The 12,335-nt window shown below is 41.8% G+C and overlaps 2 protein-coding genes across 2 annotated transcripts; both read right to left on the minus strand.

Annotated features, from left to right (window-relative positions):
• Positions 1-596: 596 nt before the first annotated feature.
• Positions 597-5,829, minus strand: LOC118773051 (GTPase IMAP family member 4). Its single transcript, XM_036521801.1, has 4 exons — positions 5,763-5,829; positions 3,858-4,610; positions 3,487-3,564; positions 597-2,504 (listed from the first exon to the last, which is right to left on the minus strand). Exons 1-3 carry the CDS (start codon positions 5,791-5,793, stop codon positions 3,512-3,514), a joined length of 837 nt encoding a protein of 278 aa, XP_036377694.1. The 5' UTR covers positions 5,794-5,829; the 3' UTR covers positions 597-2,504; positions 3,487-3,511.
• Positions 5,830-6,885: 1,056 nt separating this feature from the next.
• On the minus strand, positions 6,886-11,579 carry chmp4c (charged multivesicular body protein 4C). The gene is made up of 5 exons (XM_036521984.1): positions 11,133-11,579; positions 9,498-9,675; positions 9,132-9,240; positions 8,686-8,809; positions 6,886-7,833 (listed from the first exon to the last, which is right to left on the minus strand). The coding sequence occupies exons 1-5, from the start codon at positions 11,329-11,331 to the stop codon at positions 7,772-7,774; spliced, it is 672 nt and encodes a 223-aa protein (XP_036377877.1). The 5' UTR covers positions 11,332-11,579; the 3' UTR covers positions 6,886-7,771.
• Between the last annotated feature and the right edge of the window lie 756 nt (positions 11,580-12,335).

Consider the following 12,335-nt stretch of genomic DNA (forward strand, 5'->3'; position numbering starts at 1 on the left):
CTCTGCAAAAACATACTAACATACTAACTGCAATTCTATATATTTTCCAGGAGATGGCAATCATTCTCACAGAGTCAATTTATGAATCAATCTGGTGTTGTTGATGCCATTTTCTGCTCATATTTTGGATACATTTATTTTCATACAAAATAAGACAGACTGGCATGAATGAAATGTTTCCGCTTTATTCAGTAATATAAAATATACATTTTTATTAAAATGCATGAAAATATAGCAATTTTAGTTTAAACATACAAACTAAGGACATCAGGAACACAGAAAAAGATTACAAGAGAGAATTACATCATTGATTGTCCACACATTGCGGGGACATGTGTCAGGTCAGCATTCCCCCAAAACAGTTATTTCAACCTGGACACAATTCTTCTTCCACCCTGCTTTCAACAAGGTAACCTTCATATACACCCATACTACACATCAGCATTGCAAAACCTGGAGGTAACCTTTCAGGCAGCAAACTATCAGCGATGGATACCATAGAACATTACACTATATCATATACAGTGTATAACATACTATCCTGCAATGGTACTGTTCTATATAATTCTTGTCTACATAAATATATGTATTGCCCCTAAAAATCACTCCAAAAAAAAAAAAAAAACCAAGAGTAGAAATAAAAAAAGGTGGAAGCCCCATCTCGTACAGAGCTTAAAACCTCCTACTGCTGCATTATTGTCTTTGGTGTAACACACAAAGCACTGAGCCAATGAGCATGGCTATGAATGCCAACATCAAAGCCACGGGGGTCAAATACAAGAGCTTACCATTCACCCCAGCTGTGGGGTTTGTGTTACAACTTCTCAATTATTTAATTCTAGGAAAACAATTAGCCTCTCTGTTTAAGAGCCTGCTGCGTCGGCCGCTCCTGAGCAAACTGCATGAGCTGAGCCTTCCCACTCCAACCTACATACACTACATAAATATGGAAGGCCTCTCTAAATGAGCCACACATGGATCTACCGGGAAATACAGCAGTTCAGTATCATCAAACATTCAGTATATCATAAAATAGGAAAGTAAAAAGGTTACCAACTCAACAAACAGCTGCATGGAGACTAAGAAATGGCATCCACCATCACATCCACCTCATTTTGTTGACATTTGATATACACGCTCTCTGGTTTGGTCGCTATTTTTACAATAATTTCTAACAGCTGCTCAAAATAATTTCACTCATGTGCAATGCATATCTGAGAAGGTCTAGCAAGCATTTTCAGCAATGCAGTATGTGACCGTGAGCAAAACACACGCAAACCCAGTGCCATGGGATGGGCTTCCAGACAAAAGTCGAGCTGAGCTCCTCTGTGCTGCCAGTTCTCTGTGTTGATATGTTTCTTCAAGTATTATTTAGCAGCATAGTTTTATTAGTAGAGTACATCACTGAATGGCCCTGAGCAGACTTCAGAAGGCCATTCATTTGACAAAGCACAGCACGATTTTACTGACCCTAGACCAACACAAAACGATGATTAAAAACCTTTGTCAACAGCGCAAACTCTCCAAATAGAGGAGAGCTATGAAAAAATACTACGTAGCAGAACGGGATTAGTGTGGGTTCGGTGTATTGATCATGGTCAAGCTCTTTTTCGACATTCTCAGATTCTAGTTTAACTTGGCTCAATTCCTCCTCTTTGGTTCACTTCACATTCAAGGTCAGATACCTCTGTATCACTTCTAAGGTTACAGTCTATGTCAGAAAAAAGAACAGAGTCACAGAGTACCTGGGGAAGTCATTACAGCTGGTACTGTAATATTGATCACCACCTGGTGGTGGAGGCATTCACTGCTGTTGATGCATGTCATTTTAGCCTGAGGAGTATTCATATATGACACCACAATAAGCTGGTGTACATCAGTAAAATGCATTCAAAGTCCTTACTTTCCTTCCCCTTTTAATTTAAAAATAATGCTAAAACACCAGCCCAGATGCATACGCTATACTAGATGTCATCATGCAGTGATTGCCCACAGATGCAACAGCTGCACTGCAAACTGGCAACACAGTCTTTTGTATCAAAAAAGACACTTGTGTGACAATTCAGACAGCAGTAGTTTACCCATAAACTGACAGTGCAGTTCTTTTAAAGCTACTGCCTGAAAGCCTGACCTGTTTTGACAGATTTAAAAAAACTGAATAGGACAAGGGTTGTTCCTGTTAAAATAATGAAGAGAAATTCAGAAATAGATCTCCCTCCTATAAACCAATGGCTTTGTTGCTTTAGAAATGGTCAAGCCATGGTATGAGGTTTCCAGGTAATAAATATATTTAATAATAATAAAATTGTTATTTTTTGTCATGTAAAGTGAGGAATTTTGGTGGGGGAGGGGAGTCGGAATTAGAAATTGGAATCCAACAGCAATGTCGGCAGGCTGTTACTGTTGTTGTCGGAGGCCACGATGGACTCCGACTTTTCTCTGCATTCAATCCTGAGGCTCGTTGGGTCCTCTCTAACCGTCCCGCTACCTGCAAGCTCCGGGCACTGCAAAACAACAGCATCATTAGAATTACAGCACACCTGCTTGCTAGCAAATGATTGTTATTATGTCATTCAGAGCAAACAAGAAGCATTCAGAGCAAACAACACAGAGTTCCCTCTCAATGGATTTATCACAGACTCTCATTATCTTTGACCACAAACTAAATCGCAAACGTGTTTCGAAAATGTGCGTGGCTTAATCATGGTCCTCAATCCAGTCTTTTGGTCAAATCAGCTGAAAATTTTTCTACCAAAAGAATGGTGTTGTCATCAAATCTTGTCACCAAGAGTCAGGTGTGTGTGAGAGCTTACAATGACGATGTGGTAACAAACAGGAGCATTGAAACTGTCCTACTGCAAGAAAATTAGATGTATGTGCCTTGTATGAAAGTTTTATTTGCCTCACATATCCATAATATTAAATTTAGTGTGCAGCTAAAAAATACTTGTGACACATTCAGGTATTCAGCCTATAGAGATGTTGGCTGTTCTTCCTCTTATTTGTCTGGATAAAAACAATATTGATACTCAGTCAAAACACTGTTCTTCAGTGCCATTTTATCTTACACTATGCACCTCATTGTTACACTCATTCTCTCCACAGGGAAAGCCAGCTTCCCCTAAACAAAGGGATGCACTGATTCTGCATAAACCACTTTCCTAGACAGATGGCTTATAATGACAGATTATACAAAGGACACTAACAGCTGTTGTACAACAACTATCCAGTGCTTTAGCTTACCATAATCATTGGCTATATATCTAACTATGGCTTTAAATCAATTCTATACCTTTGTGGGAAATAAGTATTTAAAAATTTAACAGGAATGTGTTTGACTGGATTACTAAGAGATGCCATGTAACTGGTCCGTCTGTACCACAGATGGACCAGACAGATGCACGACAAAGGCATGTCCTGCCAATCTAACGTTCCCTCAGAGCAGCCACTGGTGCAGGAGAAATCCAGCAGAGCTTGAGGACACACCTGGGAGAGGAGGCCCCTGTTCCGGTCATGGCTGATTTGCATTTGTGTCAGCCTGGCTGCCCTTTCCATCGCCTGCATCTATACACAGCAAGAGAGGGGAAGACATGATTCACATATAGCACACACCATAGGCACTGTTACATACACAACATACAACCCGCACACACTGTTATATACACAGAATGCATGCGCTGTTACACAGGCAGCACACCCACACTACACAGTTACATACAGAAGACACACGCAGCATGCGCCATTTCACAGAAAGCACATATACAACACATACTGCACACACAGACAGTAGGCACCATTGCGTGTCCAGTGCACAGCATCCTTGATTACAACACACACACAAATCATAAATCACTTACTTTCTGGGGGGTCCACCTCCATGCTTTTGACTGAGCCTAAAGAGCAGTTTTGCTTGGGCCGGGCTCCCAGGTCCCGCTCCACCGCGTTGAGGTTGAGCGGCTTCTTCTCAGCCGAGTCGGCGCTGTGGAAGCCGCCCTCTTCCTCCACCATCTGCTCAATCTTCTCCATGAGACGGGGCAGCTGGGGGTGCTCCCCGAAGATGTTGTTGTTGATGACGTAGTAGCGGCCCTTGCACCGCTCCACCACCCACTGCAGGTCCCTGCCCTCCCGGCGGATGTGCCTCTCGATGGGGATGGAGCGCAGCACCTCCGCCCAGGTGAACACCACGATGGTGTGGTGCCACACAGCCTCCCCGAACAGCCCCACGTGCTCCTCCACCTTCTCCCGGTCTGCCTGCGTGAACATGCCCACAGGGATGACCAGCAGGAAGGCGTGGGGCCCTGGCGGGCACATGGCCACCGAGCGCACAATCTCCTGCTGGTAGGCGACCGGCGTGGCCTGGGACGAGAACCAGCCCGGGGTGTCCACCACAGTCACCTTCCGCCCGGACACCTCTGTCTCCCGCTTGACGCAGAACTCGGCGGCCCGCTCCAGGCGGAAGTCCTCTCGGCCCAGGATGGTGTTCCCCGTCAGGCTCTTCCCAGGCCACCTCCACCCCAGCAGCACCAGCCGCAGCTCCGGCAGCCGGTTGGCTTCTCTGGCAACAGCCGCGGCCCTCCTCTCCTCTTCCTCTGGATCAGATGTGTCATCGCCTGTACACCACATTGAGAAATCGGCTGTGCTTTTCTTTCACCCACCCACCATTTTTGTGCAATGCAGGGATCCCAAATGAAACATTTAGAACATCAAGAACTAAGAACTAAAATAAAATCAGCTTATCCTGAAAGCGGTTTTTGCTTGTGACTGCCTATAACCTTATCTTATCTACTTACAAGACCCACATAGCTGCTGTGGCATCTCATTATTTCACTGGTTTTAAATCGGTCAAAATTTCAAATTTATGTGCATACTCACTTTGAAAAAATATACTTGATACTGAGGAGTGTACCTAAAGTTAATTACACTGGGTATAGGAACACATCCTGGCTAACAAAATGTTAAAGGACACAGTTGCAACATGAACTATTACAGAAAACGAAAATGTCTGGAATGACACAACGATTTCCAGTCACGTATGCCTCTACAAGGAAACGGGGGAAGGAAGTGTAACAGAACACTGACCAAAGGAGACAACGTTGCAAGGCAACACAGGACTTCACTTCTTCCACTCAGATATACAGTATCAAATTCGCCAGCTCGGCGGCCAAAGTTTATGTATCAACATAAGGATTCCGAAAGGTGTTCACGTAAAAACGACGCTCAGCGTTTTGAGTCAGGGGATGCCCGTATCTCAGCGACATGACAATGCAGGCCGATCAATGAGTCACAGCCTGTAGTTTAACCCAGGATTAGCGACGGAGATAACAAACTAACTACTAACAGTGTCAGCGCAAAGGGTTTTATAGAATCTTAACCTTCTTGGTAAGCGATGAAGTGCGGTAGACAGATAAATTAACTAGCCAGGTATTTAGTAACCTCACTCAAACTCTGAAAGTTTCAAATGAATGTAACGTATAAGGCTAACGAGCTAACTACCTAGCTCTCTCATCCAACACACTCATCCCGCTCGCTGAGCAAATAAATAAACTACACGACACATTTCGGACTACCTGGTCCGCCTACAGCTAACATTAGCCAGACGGCAGTTCATAGAGTTCATAGCTAGATACCTACACAGCAACACGCGTCTTATTTCAAGTACGATGTACTGACATTGTCCGCTGCCAAAGCAGTCAAAGCATATCAATCTATGTCATCTAATTTAATTGGGAAGGTCAACAAAACGTCGATCCGAGCGAACTCACCCACTGAAGAGGCTGGCTTCTCGGATGCCATGTCTCCACTTCTTGACTTTACTGCCACCTCGAACGTGCCGGAGAAGGATTTCCTGGTTGGTTGGCAGGCGGGAGGTGTACACGCATGCGCAGAACGTAGGAGACGTGCTGCGTTTCAGCATTGAGAAATCTACTCATAACAAAATAGGCTACCACAGTCAGATAACTGCTGGTATATTTTAATATTTAAGATGTTGGGAGGCTGTAAGATCTTTTATAAAAACGTCTCCAGAATAGCGGTATGTAAGCTTACTAACAGCTGTAAATCCTATATTTTACATTACGTCAGTAGCCGCGTACTCGTTTGCAAAAAACATTTCTACAGCTCAAAGTATTGGTATCGGTATGACGTCATTCACAACCTACACATTAACCCACATTACCAAACACGCACACTGAAAAGAGGTTATTGCAACTGACCAACACTTCCTCAATTCACTCATGACCTGACCCTTTGAATTATTACTTTAGTATCTGGTAATTGTAGTAATAACATTACATCACATCCAGTAAATGCACCGATTTTTTTCTTGGTTATCCAGTTAAGATGGAGATGCAGACAATTTAAAGCTTTGACGTAAGTGTTTGTAAGTCAGTCCTCAGGGTCATTTTGGCTACTGCTGTGAGACACTCCAAAAAGGGACTGACTCTCTGTACTGGATAGGTATACAGGCCATCCCTAGATTTAGCAGATGGCACAGCTGCCAACCAAATAGGTAAGTAAATACATAAGTAAAAAAAAAAAAAAGTAAGTAAATAAATATATTTATGAGCACAATGTCCTTGATTTCTTGTCAGGTACCATTTTCTATAGTAAGACCAAATAATACTGGTGAGGTTAACATCATCCATTAATATAAAAGCATATTCTGTACAATTAGAAAAAATGCAATGTTAACTGTGATCAACAACTTTCATTCTTGTACCGTACACAAAAATTACATAATACAAAAAATCACATACATTTTTGATACATTATTTTATTATCAGTTGATAGCATTTACCATCATATTTACAGAAATCATTACTGACAAACTATATATATATATAAACTGAGTTTTGATTTAAAAAAATATTAGTAGTGTTTCTTTTATTGCAGTCCATTTGACAATTCCAACAGTAACAATGCTTGTATTCATCATTATGTACTTAGCAGTCTCTCACCCTTATCCAGGGCAATTTAAAATAATTAAAATGTTGCACTTTATGCACAATATAACCTATTCATAAAACCGGATCTTTAAGTGAGGCAAAGCCCCTTGCTCAACGATACAACAGCAGCATCCTAACCCATCACCTTTAGATACAGTATCCACTGTTCAACCCACCACTCAGCATGCTTTCATTCCTTCATATCATTTACCCTGAAAGGAGTTACTTCACACCTGCAAAGTAGGACACTACTAGGACTACTACTAACACTTTCAAAGCGGTGCTCTATACAAGAATTCCATAGCTTTTGTAAGAGTTACATAATTCTTCATCACGTAATGACACATAACCACTTACGCCAACTGATGTAGTGTTGCAGCCTGTGCTGTGTAACCACCCATGCCATGTGACAATGACATTCTGCTTTGTTACGTCCAGAGTCAGTTATGACATAGATGACATTATACAACAGCCTAAGAGAGTTTTTCAGTTGGCATAAGCATTTATATATATTTAGGCAGTGCTTATCAAAGAAATAAGTTATGCTTAGTCAGGTTTTATTGTGTAGGACCCTTCATAGAAACTGTAATTAACATAACTTTCTGTCCTCTACCTTATGCGTGGGCAGTATATACAACAGAGATAAAAGCAATCAAATCAGATTCAGATACTACCCTGGATGCAAAAAAAAAAAAAAAATTAAATCCTGAACTTTCAAAGCCACCATGTACACATTTCACTCATAAACCATACAGCCAATCACAAACACCTGTGTTTTGTATGATCGAGTGTGGCAGTTATGTGTGGGCAAATAGGGACGGAGGGAGTTAGGAAGCCCAGGAGGCCAGCCTCTCCATATCTGCATCATCCTCCACTCTCTTCTTGGAATCTGTACAATAAAAACAACACAATCCCCCCATGAGGACCAGGCTATTTCAGGGGACAGACAGTCAAAACTTACAATGACTAAATGATAGCAAAACCATCTGTGCAGAGGATGAATTAGCATTCATGACACAGAGCTGTAGGGACAAGAATAAACCTTGTGAATCCTACTGATATCAATGTTTCAGCTAAAACCATATAAAATCATGTTTCCATGTTTTTATTCTAATCCCTGTGAAAGTGGGCAATCTTGACAATGAAACTGTGGAGAATTTTTTAGATGCATTATTTTCAAAATATAATGTATCTGTGTGAACATACACTTACACATGCTCTTAACAGCAAATTCCAGTCTTCCAGACTTTTGGCAGAGCACTGTATGAGCAAATTTGTTCAAAATTTGTTGGAGAAATCAGCACAATATTTTTGCTAGACCCGCCACTGAATACCATTGAGCAAATGAGTTTGGAAGAAAGATGTAGATCTTTTGCTTCCTCTAAACGAAAATATTAAGGATAAACTTATTTGTTTTGGGCCATTTTACATGACTTTCAAGGACAGTGGGACTGTAGACTTCTTTCTGTGTTTTCAGGTTGAAACAAATTTCAAGGATTTCCAAGGACTGTGGAAACCACGGGTGAAGAACAGCATGATATTTTCTGGAATGGCTTGGGGAAAACGTTCACCTTTTTCTGTGAATCTTGAAATGACTCAGTCTTGCTGTGCCAATTCAAATTGCGGCTTACACTCAAATGTCAAAACGAGGTAAATGTCAGGTGAGTATGTGGCTGAGGTGGAGGAAATGAGATGATGAAAATGATAGAAGGTGCTGCATGTTTGAGGCCTGCACACTTACGGGCGCGCTGGCTCGGCCGGCTGGGCAGCGCGGTGGACGGCACGCTGGGCAGCCTGCCCATGTTCCGCATGCTCTCCTCCAGCTCCTCCTGCTGCAGCTCCTCCAGCTCCGCTAGCAGCTCGTCCTACAAATCACCACGCACCTCAATGTGTCAGTCATCCAGTCAGTACAGAACAACCATGCTTTCCCTAAAAGACTCCTTCTATGGCTACTTGCTTGTGTTGTACTCTGCCTTACTTAGAAGTCGCTTTGGATAAAAGCATCTGCCAAATGAATAAATGTAAATGCAAAGGACTTGACGAAAATAGGCAAAGCTACACTTTCTAAGGGCAAAAGTTTAAGATGTTGTAAACATTCAGTCATCAGCTTCTCAGCACTGCAAAAAAAAAAGCGATGTGAAAAAGTGAATCATATTAGAGCAGTCAGCCTCGAATGAGTGCATTTACCTCATCAAACTCCTCTCCAAATGGCCGGGAGATAGCGTCACATATCTCCTGAGCAACTTCCTGCTGCTCGGTGATATCCTGCATCAGAGAGTCTATCTTGTCCAGGTCCCTGAGTCCGAAAGATTTCATTCAAGCGGCAACTTTATAATCATGACGATATTCCAGTGAAAAGGTTAAACAGTGACCATTCCATTTTAATCTTGCTTCAAATCAAGACGTGCTCATATATTACATGGGTAATGACGACAGCCTCAATTTGTCATTACCACAGGCGCAATAGACACACCCAGACAAGCAATAACAGAGTGCACTGGGAGCCTCAGTTTTCGCTCTCAGTCTTATCCCACTCTCGGAACGCTTACTCACATGTTCTGGTGCACTCCTTTAATGGCCTTGGCAGCAAACCCCATGGTCTTGAGCACCTCCGTGTTGGTGTTGGCATTCTCCAGCGCCTCTCGCTGGAACTCGATGGTGGAGAGGGTTCCATCAATCTGAGTCAGTTGTTGCTCAAAGCGCTTCTTCCTCTTTAGTGCCTGCAGGGCAGCTGGGGAGAGAGACGGATTACCCTCGTGTTCAAATGATATATACAGCCCATTATACCCTGTGCTATTATTAAGTTTCATAACAAACTGTGCTATGCACATTATGTCTATTAAGTAATCAGCAAGCTACTATCAGTAAGCTACCCTGGAAAGATGCAGCACCTAGTAGTTGTTGTTGCAGTTGTTGCTTATGACATCAATAAGCATGTACTGCATTCATCAGTCTACAAGATGTCAGGGTTTTTTTATAAAATAAAATGGTATCTTAATTGTGTTTAATTTCCTTAACCACAAATTATGTTCTAATAGAACCGACACACAAGAAACTTTACATTCGCTAAGACTGGTCGCCTGGGCACAGGCAAAAAAAAAAAAAAAAAAAAAACCCTAAATTCACTGAATCCACTTAAACAGAGCAAAAAAGATAACCAACGGGGAACAATAATATTAAAGCAGCATTCAGCTGAGCACGCTGCAGGCCAAAGGGTGCATTCATTTACAGTGACATCAATTAACATGGCATGTGTTACAGACTTCTGATGGAAAAAAAACAATAACAATGGTAGGCAAATACAGAAAACGCCCTTCGAAAAGGTTGAAGTGCCATTCGCAGAGATTGATGTCGACACGCCTCCCGGTAACAATTAAAATAGAGTAAAATGGCTGTAAGATCTTTATTTTCAGGAAATAGAACATTGCATACGCCAGTGCTTTCCCTCCTAAAGTTATCCCACTACCTGGATCTCTTGGCCCAGGTGTAGCCTACCGTGTATTTTAAATGGGAAATAGATCTTATCCTGGCATAACCAAAGCGTTTGACCATAGACTCATATTGTATCCCAACACGTGAAAGACATATTCGTGTCCTGTTGAGCCAAAGAGCCACAAATATAGAACATTTGTTTATTCGAGATTAGCAAACAGCAAGTTTATTCAGATGTAAAAAGTAAACTATTCACAGTAAGACTTAATTGATACAGTACTGATACAGTGCTGACGAACCGTCAAGCTAAAATGAGGAGTATCCTGCAGAACGAGATTTCTGTCACTTCAGCTAGGCGTTAGCCGCGTTGCTATTAATTTAAACAATAGCTGACATGTGAGGTTTCAATATCAACACAACGTCATATGGGCTACACAACTGTATCGATGTGATTTTTAATATATCCCAAGCTCTCCACCTAATTCCTGTTCCCACAATACAAAAACAAATCCGAAGAAAATGATAGGCTATTCTACGAAAACACTTTTGTTCTGGATGCTACGAAAGTACATCTACCTTTTACGTTGTTCTTTTTCTGTAATAAGTATAGTATAACCTACTACTGCCCCCAGACGAAGTGTAAAGTGTAGGCTATTCGATTAACAATTTCAATGGCGAAGCACGCCGTGTAAAGTTAACACAGATGTTGAAAAAGTAAAGGAAAAACGACAGAACTTTAAAGCTAGGTTGCCATACCTCTTTTATTTTTGGTCCCATGCCGTTTCGCGGTCGCGATTTCCTGCTCGATTTTTTTCTCCAGATACTCCTGTTTTTTCGTTAACATCTCCTCCGTTTCCCGAAGTTTATGGATGGCCTCCTGAGCAGACGGACCTGCCCTGTGTTTCGACTTAGAAGAGCTGGAGCTCCCCTTAAACATCTTCGAAACTTTACTCATAATGTCGAAAATATTTCTTAATATTTGATTATGCTATAAGGATGGCAAAATGTGCAGGTGAGAAAGTGGCGGCGGAAGACCTGCACTTCCAGAATGTCTGGCTTTCAAAGTAGTAAAGTTGTTACCCAGCTAGGTAGCGTTTTGAATCTAAACAGAACGCCACACCTGCCGTTTCCTGAAATGTGACACCTGGAGGAGGACGGAAAAGAACAATCCGATTCCTTCGTAAATTTGCTGATTATTTAAAAAATGATAGCCTAAAGATAACAGGCTATACAAATGCTAAATAGTAAATATGATCTCCCCTCCTGCATTAGCAACATTAAAAGTGTTCAGGTAGGCCTATAACTAACTAAAAGGTATCATACCTTGCCATTTCTCTTTCGTTAGATGACCGAAACCCACTTGAATGAAGAGTGAGACGCACATTGTCGCATTTGGTAGGGGAAATACGATTGGCTACGTGCAATAATTGTGCTTGTTGACTATTTGGCTCTGTTGTTGCACACGAAGTCAAGCCTTTGCCTTTACACATGACTTTGTATAATAATTAATAACTTGCTAGCTGATGTAGCCTATCTCGCTAAATGTCCCCCGGTTTATTATCTCAAAGACTTTGCCGTTCCGAAAAAAAAAATCGGACTAAGGTCTTACTGTCATCGGGTATTTTAGCCTATATTTCCGAGAATCCCTGTAGGTAAAACCACAGTACCATGATAGCTTCTCGAGATTGTGTGTTAAGCGAAAGTATTCAGTCTTTGATTGTTTTAATGCACAGTCTTTTAATTATTATTCTCCCAAATTTGGCATGACGTTAATCTTTTTGAGTCACTGGCTAAACTGTAGGCTAATTCAGGTGGGATATCAGAGGTGATAATAATGTCCGTGTTGCAGGAGTGGGACACAGCAGGGAAGACTATAGCCTATTCTATGAAGATATTTTATTCATCAGTCTGTGAGGAAGAAGGGGCCGCTGATTGAGGCGGACAGACGGGCAGGGGTTT

This window comes from Megalops cyprinoides, chromosome 2 (genome assembly GCF_013368585.1).
Source record: "Megalops cyprinoides isolate fMegCyp1 chromosome 2, fMegCyp1.pri, whole genome shotgun sequence".
Classification (NCBI taxonomy): domain Eukaryota; kingdom Metazoa; phylum Chordata; class Actinopteri; order Elopiformes; family Megalopidae; genus Megalops; species Megalops cyprinoides.

What these genes read in the sequence shown, in the direction of transcription:
- LOC118773051 (XM_036521801.1), bottom strand. Translation starts at nt 5,793, where the DNA reads ATGGCATCCGAGAAGCCAGCCTCTTCAGTGG. An exon ending in GAAGCCAGCCTCTTCAGTGG is followed by an intron (nt 4,611 to 5,762) that starts GTGAGTTCGCTC and finishes TGTGGTGTACAG; the next exon opens with GCGATGACACATCTGATCCA. An exon ending in GGAGGTGGACCCCCCAGAAA is followed by an intron (nt 3,565 to 3,857) that starts GTAAGTGATTTA and finishes TGCTGTGTATAG; the next exon opens with ATGCAGGCGATGGAAAGGGC.
- chmp4c (XM_036521984.1), bottom strand. Translation starts at nt 11,331, where the DNA reads ATGAGTAAAGTTTCGAAGATGTTTAAGGGGAGCTCCAGCTCTTCTAAG. An exon ending in TGGGACCAAAAATAAAAGAG is followed by an intron (nt 9,676 to 11,132) that starts GTATGGCAACCT and finishes CTCTCTCCCCAG; the next exon opens with CTGCCCTGCAGGCACTAAAG. An exon ending in AAAGGAGTGCACCAGAACAT is followed by an intron (nt 9,241 to 9,497) that starts GTGAGTAAGCGT and finishes TTTCGGACTCAG; the next exon opens with GGACCTGGACAAGATAGACT.